The sequence below is a fragment of the Pongo pygmaeus genome, chromosome 8 (assembly GCF_028885625.2).
Source record: "Pongo pygmaeus isolate AG05252 chromosome 8, NHGRI_mPonPyg2-v2.0_pri, whole genome shotgun sequence".
In the NCBI taxonomy this organism is placed as follows: domain Eukaryota; kingdom Metazoa; phylum Chordata; class Mammalia; order Primates; family Hominidae; genus Pongo; species Pongo pygmaeus.
Window position 1 is genome coordinate 105,498,312 of NC_072381.2, and position 14,014 is coordinate 105,512,325.

Consider the following 14,014-nt stretch of genomic DNA (forward strand, 5'->3'; position numbering starts at 1 on the left):
CCTAATACGTAGCATTCTCTTTGCTCCTTCTCTATGTAAATGTTAGATCACTATTTTCAAGCACTCCTTAAATACTGATATTTCTCAGGTAATCATCTTCAGCTCAGGACTGTATTTACCCTATCTTAATTTCACCTATGGCCTATACCCTGATGATCCCCAAAGCCCTGTAACCAACCCAGGTACTGATGAGTTTAGAACTGCCCAGCAGCACAACAGACACATATTAGATATATCAAGCACCTAAAACAATATCCAAAGGAGAATTATCTTTTTTTTTCTTAAATCTGTCCCTTCTATTCCCCATTAAACTGTAATCTCTGGGACAACAGGGACCATATTGGGACATGACTATGGTCCTGGAGCTTAGAAAAATGCCTGGCACATAGGAGTTAAATATCTGAAGGACTATTTGGGCTCTTATCTATGAATAAGATGAATGCTTTAAGAGAAAAATAGCAAAAGCCTTGGATCCCTTTTCAACTTTGGGTTGCTCAGGGAGAAACCGCCCTGTGTGATTTTGGAGTAACAGCTGGGCCTAAAGCTCTAGCGCCTCCTATTACACATACTACTTCATTTCAACAGTCATATTGCAACATGAACACAAGACACTTCGCAACCATGGAAAAACATCTGGATTTCATTTGGTAGTTTAAAGGTTTTTGAAAATGTTGATATACACAAGCTGTACTTGGAGCTGGATGACAGACATACTTTTATTCTTTTATTTTATTTTTGAGATGGAGTTTCACTGTCACCCAGGCTGGGATGCAATGGAGCGATCTTGGCTCACTGCAACCTCCACCTCCCAGGTTCAAGCGATTCTTCTGCCTCAGCCTCCCGAGTAGCTGGGATTACAAGCGCCTGGCACCACGCCCAGCTAATTTTTGTAGGTTTAGTAAAGACGGGGTTTCACCATGTTGGCCAGGCTGGTCTCAAACTCCTGACCTCAGGTGATCCACCTGCCTCGGCCTCCCAAAGTGCTGGGATTACAGGCGTGAGCCACTGCGCCCGGCGACATGCTTTTAACATAGGATTTTCTTTTTTTTTTTTTTTTTTTTGAGATGGAGTCTTGCTCTGTCGCCAGGCTGGAGTTCAGTGGCGCCACCTTGGCTCACTGCAACCTCCACCTCCCAGGTTCAAGTGATTGTCCTGCCTCCGCCTCCCGAGTAGCTGGGACTACAGGTGCGTGCCACCACACCCAGCTAATTTTTGTATTTTTAGCAGAGACAGGGTTTCACCATGTTGGCCAGGATGGTCTCATCTCTTGACCTCGTGATCCGCCTGCCTCAGCCTCCCGAAGTGCTGGGATTACAGGCGTGAGCCACTGCGCCCGGCCTTAACATAGGATTTTCATCCTAGAATGACTTTTCCCCAAAAAGATTAAATCTTAGGCCTCTTGCTGCAGGCAAGTTCCATGGGACTGCACAAAAGAGGCAGGGAAACAGTCCCCATGGGAGATTGTAGTTTCTTTAAAAATAGGCTTCTAGGCCAGGAATGGTGGCTCATGCTTGTAATCCCAGCCGGTTAAGAAGCCAAGGCAGAGGATCCCTTGAGCCTAGGCATTACAGACCAGCCTGGGCAACACAGGGAGACCCCCGCCATCTCTATAAAAAATACCATTACCAGGCATGGTAGCATGCACCTGTGGTCCCAGCTACTCATGAGGCTGAGGTGGGAGGAACTCTAGAGCCCAGGAGGTTGAGGCTACAGTGAGCCACAATTGTGCCACTGCAATCCTGCTTGGGTGACACAGCAAGTCCTTGTCTCGAAAAAAATTTTTAATTAAAAAAAAAAAAAAAAAGGCTTTACTACTTCCTATGGAGTTCATAAAAAGTTCTTCCCTTTGTTTAGTCATCCAGAGTAAAGTCATAGGGCTCAAAGTCTTTCCGGAAGCAGCGAGCCAGGGTCTCCTCGTCTTCCTTGCTGATCTGACACTGCCTCCAGTCAGACTTATCAGGAACATTAAGGATGGCTTCACTGGCCAGGACCTCCCTGCAGAAATAGCACAAAGAAGTCAAAATGGAAACTATCAGCCTGAGCTCTCCTCAACATCACCCAAAGAAGGTATGCAAATTTCTCTGACTTTGCTCTCCTGCCCTGAGTGCCATCTCTGCCATACTATTGATCAAAATCATACCCGTTTTAAATGACCAGCTTAGGTACTATATATTTCCTGATCCTTCAAACCCCACTTGCTTCTCCCTCTCTTAAAAAACTTGGAACTATATTATTGGTACTTAGAGAAGCAACACCACATAGAAAAAGGGCAGGCCCTGGTGTGAGAAAGATCAGGGACTGGATTCCACTTCCAGCTTTGCCACTTGCTATCTATGATTTAGACAGATGATTTCATCTCTGAATCTTGATTTCCTCACCTATGAAATGCAAATAAGAACATCGACCATACAGGGTTTTTGTGAGGTACAGAGATAACACAGTCAAAGTGCCATATTAGCTGTGATTACAACCTGCCTTAAACTGTAGTTTTGTCACCTCAACTAGACATGAGTTTGCAGAGTCAGGAGCCTAGTCATACCCACTCTGATTTAAAATTCCTCCGCCTCTCCTTCTAGGGGACTCAGGCCCACATAACAGCAGCACAAGCCCAATGTCAACAAAACAACTTATCTTGGCTCTTAGGACTAAAGAATAACTACATACAGACACACACACACACAAGCTGCTTTCTAATTGCCATTGCTTTATATTTTTATTTTTACTTATTTTGATATATTAGAAATAATTCTAGTACACATTTATATGGTTCATTTTCCACTTTGAAGTTACAGTAAATAGAAGAGTTAGAAACAAATCACAAATTCTCTAAAAGTCAAAGAACCTAAGCTCCCTGGGCAAACTTTGAGCCTATTTCAAATATAAAAGGAAAATAGAACTACCTTTCTTGTACAGCTGAAAAAAAAATGCCATTTCAAATATTTTGTTAACTATAAAATGCTATATAACTATAAATTAGTATCTTGATAATTACTCAATATTGAAAATACATCATAAGCACAAAACCATTCAGAGAATCTTCTTTTTGTGTGCTTTATACGCCTATGTGTATCTGCAATCATGTGCTTATGTTGTCAATGTTCATAACCGCATCTGTTGCTGAGGCAACAATGAAAAGATCATGTCAGATGTCTGAAGCTCGTAACACACTTATTCCCATTTATCTTTTTGAAAAATGTAGTTATCTAACTACATTTACTGGACTTATCTAAGGGGGCAATCTCTTGGAGGCTTTCTGAATTAGTCCAAGACAGGTTCAAGGCTCACTCAAAGCTCATTTTTAACTAGGTGAGAAAAAACAGCTGCAAATCACAGACACCAGCATCAGATACTCTGTTCCACACATTTTCCACTCCCCTTCAAACTGTATCTTCTTGCCAGCAACTTCCCATCTTCAATCTTTGCTGAAGTTATGTTACTCCCTCTATGGTTTTGCAGTCATGTTTTGCCTGATACGAGGAACAGAACTGAAGCCTCCTCCAGGCCTTTACCATACTGTAGAATACTGAGGTTAAGACCTCAAGTTTTGAGGTCCAACAGGCCTGGGTTTGAACCTACCACTGTGTGACTAGGACAAGCTACCTAAGCTCTCTACAGCCTGCTATCCAGTGGGGTAACCATTAGCCAGGTATGGCTATTTAAATTTAAATTCTAATTAATTAAATAAAATCAAAAATTTAGTACCTCAGTCACATTAGCCACATTTCAGCACACAGTGGCCACAAGTGGCTAGTCACTACTGTATTGGACAGTGCAGATATTTGAGCATTTCCATCACTGTGAAAAGTCTACCGGGCACTGCTCTAGAGCCTCATTTTCCACACTGGTAAATCGGGATGACAGTACCTACCTTACAGAGTTATGAAGATTAAATGAGTCATGTATGTGTAAAGTTCTTGGTACAGTTCTTGGCACAGAGCATGTGCTCAATTAAAGTTCCCTAGCACTTCTGGCTGGAATGCCCTCACCCCAATCTTTGCCCTCTAAATATGCCTCTCAGGTTCAACTTTGCCACTTTCATGAAGGCTTTCACCAAGTAGAAATGAGCTGTCCCTTTTCTGAATTTCTACAGCACATTGTTCTCCAAAACTCTGTCATGGTACTCTTCACATTCTACATTACATTACTGTCATATATGTAAACATCTGCCCTAAGACCATGGGTCCTTTGGGGCAAGGACTGTTTACAATTTAGCTTTTTATCAATTGTCCCATGTAGCCCACCACTTTGTTCACAGCAGGTCTAGTGAAAATACATTGAAAAGAAGAAAAACATACCTTCCAAACTGCAAAGGAAAATTCTTTTTAATTCTGTGGAAAAGCTTTTCTCCTGTGTCAAGTTCAACATAAAAATATGCTGCTCCTGGCTGTGCAATCTAAAGTAAACAGAGTTGTATGAGGATGTCCAATAATGCTTTAAAAATCTATAGTCCGAGTTCATCTCTAGGCAAATAATTCAGTCTACATGCACAAGAAAAAAAGATGTGTATGTTGCTATAGATCCCAAGCCACTTAGTGGAACTAGGGCTTAAAAAGCCTAACTGGAAGATACTAACAATATCCTCCCAGTGGCATCTATCCTTCTAAGTTCCTACACCTTAGGAAATTCTAATTTCTTGCTCTTCCCAGGAAAGCACTAAACTTTGGAGTAATGCCCTGTTCATCTCCAGTCTAGTCAACACCCAGTGCTCTAGTTCCAAATTGTCCACTGCCTCTTTTTTTTTTTTTTTTTTAGAGACAGGGTCTTGCTATGTTGCCCAGGCTGAAGTACAGTGGTGCAATCATACCTCACTGCATCCTCAAACTCCTAGGCTTAAGTGATCCTCCTGACTCTCAGCCTCCTGAGTAGCTAAGACTACAGGCACATGCCACCATGCCAAGCTTATTTTTTTATTTTTTGTAGGGACAAGGTGTCTCACTTTGTTGCCCAGGCTGGTATCAAACTCCTGGCTTCAAGTGCTCCTCCCGCCTCAGCCTCCCAAAGTGTTGGATTACAGGTGTGAGCCACCATGCCCGACCCATTGCCTATTTAATAACATTTTTGGAATGCCTTGATAGCTCAACATGTCAAAAACCTTAGGCTCATCATGTCAAAAACCAGATCTTGCCAGGCGCAGGTGGCTCATGCCTGTAATACCTTTGGGAGGCCGAGGCGGGCAGATCACAAGGTCAGGAGTTCGAGACCAGCCTGGCCAATATGGTGAAACCCTGTCTCGACTAAAAATACAAAAAGTAGCCAGGTATGGTGCCGCATGCCTGTAGTCCCAGCTACTGGGGAGGCTGAGGCAGGAGAATCACTTGAACCCGGAAGGTGGAGGTTGCAGTGAGCCAAGATCATGCCACTGCACTCCAACCTGGGCAACAGAGAGAGACTCTGTCTCAAACAAACAAACAACAAACCACCACCAAAAAAACCAGATCTTTACTCTTCCCTGAATATCACCATCCCCGTTTCACCTGCTTGATGTCAGAGTGCTCTGGGATTTCCAACAGCTCTATCTGCTGCTCCTGTGCCTGGGTAATGAAGGCATCTTTAATGTCATCAGTAGCACAGCAGCTGACTGGGACAGGAATGACCTGGGGGTTGGGGAGACAGGAGAAATTCTTTGTGCAGGTCCCAGAGAAGTTGTGCCTGCACGGTCTCTGAGAAGTAGCAAATCCATCACAGGGGTGGAGAAACACCCCTCAGCACAGAATATCCTCAGGCCAGACAAGCCTGTGTCAGCCTGTCTGTAAGGACTTAAACTTATGAGATAGCCTGCCACATGTGGGAGCCATTCTCTGATGCAGGAAAGGCTTGAGAGAGATATCTCTGTCACAAGCCTTTGCCATCTCCGATATTATATATGTGGCAGAGTTAGGCCCATTTGAAAACTTAACAAATGTGCCAAAAAGAAAACCACCACAACTACAAATGACTTACAATCTGATTTTCTGAGCTGCTAGCCCCACGTAGGCTTTGAGACTATTTCCTACCACTAAGCTTTCCCTCATGCTGGACCTCCACACAAAATACTCACTTTCTTCCAAATTCTTATCCAGCAAGCCCCACATCTTCCTTGGAACTTCCTCAAATACCCATTCCTTTTCTAAACAAGGAACCTACTATCTATGCTGTTTACATGTACTGACCACACACTTCCCTGTGAAGTCTCTGGGGTTACCACCAGATACTCTTTAAAAACTTTTTAAATGAACGTTATTTAAATATTAATATAAAAATATTAAATATTTTACATATTAAAGCTAAACTTTATGTAATTTTTTTTTTTAAAATATGGAGTCTGGCTCTGTTGCCCAGGCTGGAGTGCAGTGGCACAATCTCGGCTCACTGCAACCTCTACCTCCCAGGTTCAAGCTATTCTCCTGTCTCAGCCTCCCGAGTAGCTGGGATTACAGGCATGCACCACCATGCCCAGCTAATTTTTTTGTATTTTTAGTAGAGACGGGGTTTCACCGTGTTGCCCAGGCTAGTCTTGAACTCCTGAGCTCAGGCAATCCAACCGCCTCGGCCTCCCAAAGTGCTAGGATTACAGGCGTGAGCCACCTCGCCCAGCCTATTTAAAGACTTATTTACCAATATCAAGGTCCCCATAGCGCCCTTCCAAGTTTCTATGAACAGACCACCTACCTGTAGCTGGAGGTGATGGCTCTTATAATTTCTCTCAAATACAACACACCGTTTCCCTCGACTCTTAAAGAACCGTCTCAGTGTGGCCTTATACTTCTCCACCTCTTCTACCACCTCTGCTGAAAGCTCCACCACTGACTGGTAGTGTCCAATGGGCAGGATGAGGACATGGTCATCAGATAAGCCTCCTTTGGCCAGGGCAAGGTAGCACTGAAGAAGCAGCACACAGAATTGAGACATCAATACAGCATGTAGGATTCTCCAGGGAAAAAAGCCTATACAAAGAGTGAGCATAAGGGTGTAGGCGAAAGTACTTGAGGTTATTAATACAAATTCTTTCTTTAAAAAATCTGATTTTAGAGATTGTAGCAACAATTCTCAGGTATCCGCTGAAGAATGAGATTAGGCATAAAAAATTTCTATGCAAGTAGCAAATGAACTAGGAGCAAATGAATTGGGAGAGGCACACAAGCAGGCTTTTGGCTTCAAACACACTGAGCTGAGGGAGACCAGAACAAATCACTGGGTTTTCCCTCCCATGCTCCAAACTTGAAAAGTTTTTCAGTTTTTATCACCCTCAACCACAAAAAGATACAACTTCTGATTTCAAAATGACCACTTTCGGCTGGGGTAGTGGCTCACGCCTGTAATCCCAACACTTTGAGAGGCTGAGGCAGGTGGACCGCCTGAGATCAGAAGTTCCAGAGTAGGCTGACCAATATGGTGAAACCTCATTTCTACTAAAAATACAAAAATTAGCCAGGACCGTGATGGCATGTGCCTGTAGTCCCAGCTACTCGGGAGGCTGAGACAGGAGAATTGCTTGAACCCGGGAGGCAGAGGTTGCAGTGAACCAAGATCATGCCACTACACTCCAGCCTGGGTGACAGAGTGAGACTCCGTCTCAAAAAAAAAAAAAAAAAAAAAAAAAGGCCCCTTTCTGCCTCCCCAGTAACTTTCATTCCCACCCTCACCCCCAAATATACTCCTTGGGCTCACAAAAAATGCTAAGATGGCATGATTAGCATCTAATGTTCCTAAGCCTTAAGCTGCTGACTAAATTCTACAAAACAAAAGCAAACATACAACCTAATGGGGTAGAAGGAAAGTAAAACCTCAAATTCAGATGCATCCAAAGAGGCAGAAAAGAATGATTTCCAACAATGGATGTCAGCCTTTAATGGCAACTAAAAATATTTCTGTAAAAACCAAAACACGCAAGAATGGTCTACCACTCAGATATTCTCTGATGGGAAGATGCCATGAGTGAGCACAGAAGGGCCCAGTGAGTACCAGTACAGGCAAATATAGATACGTTAGAAAACAATTATCCAGACTGGGTGCGTTGGCTCATGACTGTAATCCCAGCACTTTGGGAGGCCAAGACGAGTGGATCGCGAGGTCAGGAGTTCAAGACCAGCCTGGCCAACAAGGTGAAACCCCGTCTCTACTGAAAATACAAAAATTAGCTGGGCATGGTGGCACGTGCCTATAATCCCAGCTACTTGGGAGGCTGAAGCAGGTGAATTGCTTGAACCTGGAAGGCGGAGGTTACAGTGAGCCAAGATTGTGCCACTGCACTCCAGCCTGGGCGACAGAACAAGACGGTCTCAGGAAAGAAAATAAAAAATTATTCCAACTATGCTCTTAGTGTGGTGGGCTCAAAGTTAAGGCTGAAGGAAGGAATCACTTCTCGTCTATAATAAGAAAGTCCAATAGAATGACAGGATACGTGTTGGAAAGATACTAAAGCATGATTGTCCTTGATTTGTTTGGCAGAGAGGACTGAGCATATTGACAAAGCTAATTTTCCAGATGACTAAAGTTGATGAAAACCTCACAGGCACTAACACTGTTTTTTATTTGTATAACAACCACCTTATATTGTATTTTTTTAAAAGGTTACTCTAGAAGCCTGAGTCTTCTAGCTATTTTTGTCAGAAGGTCACTGCCATAAACATCAGCTTTTCTATTATGATGTGCATTCTTTAGGTAATGATGTCTAAACTAAATAGCTCCTCCGCACCATCTCTAATCCTGTACTTGCAATTTTTGTGAATAGTTTCACACTTGCCTAATCTCCTCTCTCTTTCAAACTCTCACCTTCTAATCTGTTCTAAACTAGAATTATCTCTAACCATGTATAAATAGGACCTGAATAAATGGTTCTCCCCGTAAGTAAAATGCATTGATTTTGCAATAATTATTTTAGACTCTCAGCAGCCCTTCCCCCTTTTTACTAATCTGTGGCTATGGACCATCAGCACAATTCTATGCACTACCTTTGAGGAAGGCACGGCAAAGAGAAAGCCAGGGAAAAAATTTAAAAAAACAAAAAAAGGCAATCAAAAAGAATAGTTGCAGGGAGGAGATCCCAAACCCTTCCACAGACACCCAGAGGTCATTACAGGTTTGTAAGAGGTTTCTACCTAAGGACAGTGTAGACTCTAGGCTGAAATACTCATGTGGCCTACTTGGGATGCTGGGTTGGGCCACAAACAAGACCTTTTTCCCCTCTAGTTTCAGGCCTAGATGAGAAGAAAACAGGTTTCCTTGATTGTTGCTTAGGCCCACACCCTGAGTTAGAGTAACCTGGACAATAGAAAGATGAATGGAAAAGAAAAGTCACTGCTCACTGAGGCCTAGAGCAGCACTGAGCTATGTCACACATTCCAAATCTCTTATCTCCTGCATGTGATCTTGAACCTTCCCAAACAGATTGCTTCCCAAACAGAAGGCAATTCAAAGCCTAACTTACTATACAAATTGTGTGGGAGAGAAAAATGGCATAAACTAATCCTAAGAGGAAAAAAGATGCAAAAGAGATCATCCAAAAAGGGCACTGCTAATAAAAGCTAGAGCTTCTCAAGTTTGCTCTTATTCCACTGAAGACTTCATCCACAGGTTCTATGGCTTAGTTGTGTCACTGGCCTTGACTCCATTAGTGCTCCCCCTAGAGATAGGAGTGTGCCACTAATTAAGACTTTTTTTTTTTTTTTTTTTTTTTTTGGTGACAGAGTCTCGCTCTGTCCCCCAGGCTGGAGTGCAGTGGCGCAATCTTGGCCTGCAACCTCCACCTCCCAGGTTCAAGCAATTCTCTACCTCAGCCTCCTGAGTAGCTGGGATTACAGGCGCCCGCCACCACCAGCTAATTTTTGTATTTTGAGTAGAGACAGGGTTTCACCTTCTTGGCCAGGCTGGTCCTGAACTCCTGACCTTGTGATCCACCTGCCTCAGCTTCCCAAAGTGCTGGGATTACAGACGTGAGCCACTGCACCCGGCCAAGACATTTTTTAAATGTAAAAGACTGAGACTCTTCAGGTGGAAACAACACAGGCAGAAGTGTAACTCCTTAAAGTGTAAGATGAAATTGAGACTCTGGTCAGTCTACAGAAGGAAGACACAAAAAAGGGTCCTCAGATTGTTAGGATAAGTTGAAAGGATCAACCCCAGAAACCAAAAGTAGAACAAATCAATGAGAAATGGATGAAGGCACCTGTCTTCAGAAGCACTACACACTTAAGGAATTGTCTTAGTCCATCTTGTGTTGCTATAATAGAATACCACAGACCATAATTTATATGAATAGCAATCTATTTGGCTTGTGGTTCTGTAGACTGGGAAGTCGAAGTGCATAGCACTGGCACCTGGCAATGGCCTTCATGCTGCATCATCCCATGGCAGAAGGGCAAGTGGGGGTGAGAGTAAAGAAGCAAAAGGGGACCTGAACTCGTTTTAACAAAGCCACTCTCATGATAACCCGCTACTGTGATAACATTAATCCATTCATGAGGGCAGAGTCCTTATGACCAAATCACCCTTATTAGGCTCCACCTCCCAAAACTGTCACAAAACAAAAATGACTTATAAATATTTTCCTCAGGAATCTTGGGGAACATCCAATTCTAGTCACTGATGACTATAGTGTTAAAAATTAAGTTTTCTTCATTCTAAATGAATGAAAAAGAACAATGGTCTATAGAAAACCCAGGGAAATCAGAGTCAAAGACTGGTATTATTTAATGTCTAATCCAGCCCTACCCAAGTAAAAGTATCTGGGGAAATGTGAAATAGAATGACTTTCCCATGAGACACACACATATTCAAGCTTTCCACCACCTGAATAAAATCATACTCAAGACCATCCCGTTCTCATAGTCTGATTCAGTGCTTACCAAACAACCTTATCATCATTATCTTGGGTTCCTAGATACTCACATCAGGAGTGTGAATATGGGTATTCCTGTCATTAGTAAACTACACCCTCCACTACTAAGCAAAACTGAAATTTTATCTTTGATGTGATCAGTTAGTGTGAATCAGCTTCCAGCATTACATAATTCCAGATAAAAATTCATAGGCTGGGCGTGGTGGCTCACGCCTGTAATCCCAGCACTTTGGGAGGCTGAGGCAGGCAGATCACCTGAGGTCGGGAGTTCGAGACCACCCTGGCCAGCAGGGTGAAACCCTGTCTCTCCTAAAAATACAAAAATTAGCCAGATGTGATGGCAGGTGCCTGTAATCCCAGCTACTTGGGAAGCTGAGGCAGGAAAGTCACTTGAACCTGGGAGGCAGAGGTTGCAGTGAACTGAGATCACGCCATTGCACTCCAACCTGGGCAACAGAGCGAGACTCCATCTCAAAAAAGAAAAAAAAAAAAAAAAATTCATAAGGTTCTAGTTTCTGAATCTGAAGCTATAAAAAGAATATCAACATTTTTAACCCAATACAGGTATATAAGCAACAGAAGACTGCCTTTCTAGGATGAAGAAAATCACTTTAAATGGTAATTAGCAAAAGGAACTCATCACTCTCAATTAGATGGGCTAAAAAATACAGAGAGTCCGAAAAGTATATAAAAGCATCACCCCTAGAGAACTATACCTATTTATGAGAGAGGAAAAGAGAGAGCTATCTTGTAAAACTGGCTATTGCTATAACAAATGTTGACAGGGATGTGGAAAAGCAGAAACCTTCATACATTGCTGGTGGGAATATAAGATGGTGCAGTCATTTTGGAAAACAGTTTAGCAGTTTCTTAAAAAGTTAAACATAAATTTACCATATAACCTAGCAAATCCATTCCTACGTCTATCCAAAATAAAAACATATATCCACACAAAGCCTTGCATGCAGATATTTTACGGGAGCATTATTTCTAATAGCCATAAAGTAGAAACAACCCAAATGTCCATCAACTGATGAACAGATATAGATGAAAAGTGGTACACTATACACTGGAATATGATTTGGCAATAAAAAGGAATGAAATACTGATACAGGCTGCGACATGGATGAACCTCAAGAATATTATGCTAAGTAAAAGAAGCTAGACACAAAAGACCACATGTTGTATGATTCCATTTATAAGAAATGTCCAAAAAAGGCAAACTATGGAGATAGTAAGTAGACTAGTTGCTGCCTGAGGCTAAAGTTGGGAACAGGGATTAACTGTAAATGGGCATAAGAGATCTTACTGCAATGACAAAAATGTTCTAATACTATACCATGTGATGGTGGCATAACTCAGTAACCTTACGAAAATCACTGAATCATACACTTAAACATGGGTAAATGTTATATGTAGATTATGTCTCAATAAAGTTAATAAAAAACAAATAGGCATCTCCTTCTCTATAAAGTCCAAGGAAGTAACTCACATGTGTGCCGATGTTGACCACCAAATGCTTTTCCACTTCAGGGCTAGCAAGGCAAAACCAGCAGGGTCCTGGAGGCTGAGCTTCATGTAAAAGAAAGCCAGGTGTTACTATGGTCCAAGCACTACAGCATATAATCACCCCACAGAACTCAGCTTTGTCTGATTTTTATATCCTGAAAAGACGGGTATACAACACTGCCACAATGGGCTGAGCCTGTGCTCCTCACTATGACCCCCTATGAACATTTTCAATGAAATTAAACTTCCATTAGAATTTGTAACCAATCCACAGGTAGGTAACCCACAAGTGCAAAATCACACACTGACTAAAGTAGCACATAACTGGCAATAGGCTACAACAAAAGAACACTGAACTGGGTGTCAGGAGCCCCAACTAAAGCCCCAGCCATGCCATTAGCGATGACCCTGGAAAATTTACCCTCCCAAGGTCAGCTTCTTCTGTGAAACAAAAAGATGAAGAAAGAGAATCTCAATGAAACACCCTTGAAGTCCGTCCTTCGAGTTTGATCATTCTATTATTTTATGAACCTATGTTGGTTTTGGAGGCTCTTTACCTAATTATGTTTTACAGACACAAAGGAAAGGTGCTTTTTCCGTAGTTCTTACAGGAAGCGCCTCAGAACAGCCTCAAAGTCAGGCCATTCTTATCTTATTTTATTTTATTTTATTTTTTTGAGACGGAGTCTCGCTCTGTCCCCAGGGTGGAGTACAGTGGCGCGATCTCGGCTCACTGCAAGCTCTGCCTCCCAGGTTCATGCCATTCTCCTGCCTCAGCCTCCTAAGTAGCTGGGACTACAGGCGCCTGCCACCATGCCCAGTTAATTTTTTGTATTTTTAGTAGAGATGGGGTTTCACCGTGTTAGCCAGGATGGTCTCGATCTCCTACCTCATGATCCGCCCACCTCGGCCTCCCAAAGTGCTGAGATTATAGGTGTGAGCCACCATGCCTGGCCCGTTATTTTATTTTTTTGAGACAGGGCCTTGCTCTGTCACCCAGGTTGGAGTGCAGTGGCGCAATCTTGGCTCACTGCAATCTCCGCCTCCTGGGTTCAAGCGATTCTCATGCCTCAGCCTCCCGAGGAGCTGGGACTACAGGTGGGTGCCACCATGCCTTGCTAATTTTTTGTATTTTTAGTAGAGACAGGGTTTCACCATGTTGGCCAGGCTGGTCTCGAACTCCTGGCCTCAAGTGATCCACCCGCTTCGGCCACCCAAAGTGCTGGGATTACAGTTAGTGTGAATCAGTTTCCAGCATTACATAATTCTAGATAAAAATTCATAAAGCTCTAGTTTCTGAATCTGAAGCTATAAAAAGAATATCAACTTTTTTTTTTTTTTGAGATGGAGTCTCACTCTGTCACCCAGGCTAGGGTGCAATGGCATCATCTCGGCTCACTGCAACCTCCGCCTCCTGGGTTCAAGCAATTCTCCCATCTCAGCCTCCTGAGTAGCTGGGACTACAGGTGCATGCCACCACACCTGGCTAATTTTTGTATTTTTAGTAGAGAAGGGGTTTCACTATGTTGGCCATGCTGGTCTCAAAATTCTGAACTCGTGATCCGCCTGGCTCAGCCTCCCAAAGTGCTGGATTACAGGCATGAGCCCCCACACCTGGCCAAAAATATCAACACTTTTATCCCAATATGGGTATATAAGCAATAGAAGACTGCCTTTTTAGGACAAAGA

The 14,014-nt window shown here is 42.9% G+C and overlaps 1 protein-coding gene and 1 non-coding gene across 9 annotated transcripts in view; both read right to left on the reverse strand.

The window, feature by feature from the left end:
• Positions 1-615: 615 nt before the first annotated feature.
• Positions 616-14,014, reverse strand: part of CWF19L1 (CWF19 like cell cycle control factor 1) — a 35,645-nt gene continuing 22,246 nt past the window's right edge. For 7 of the 8 annotated variants that reach the window (XM_054436899.2, XM_063670150.1, XM_063670151.1 and 4 more), the window contains 5 exons: positions 12,309-12,388; positions 6,649-6,858; positions 5,475-5,594; positions 4,296-4,393; positions 616-1,995 (listed from right to left, as the gene is read on the reverse strand). In XM_054436899.2, the coding sequence (XP_054292874.1) occupies positions 1,851-1,995; positions 4,296-4,393; positions 5,475-5,594; positions 6,649-6,858; positions 12,309-12,388 (653 nt within the window). In that variant the 3' untranslated portion in view covers positions 616-1,850. The remainder of the gene's footprint in view (positions 1,996-4,295; positions 4,394-5,474; positions 5,595-6,648; positions 6,859-12,308; positions 12,389-14,014) is intronic. The other variant, XM_054436900.2, reaches the window with a different exon arrangement.
• Positions 5,781-5,927, reverse strand: LOC129007009 (small nucleolar RNA SNORA12). Its single transcript, XR_008492190.1, has one exon. It is a non-coding gene; the product is annotated as a small nucleolar RNA SNORA12 (small nucleolar RNA).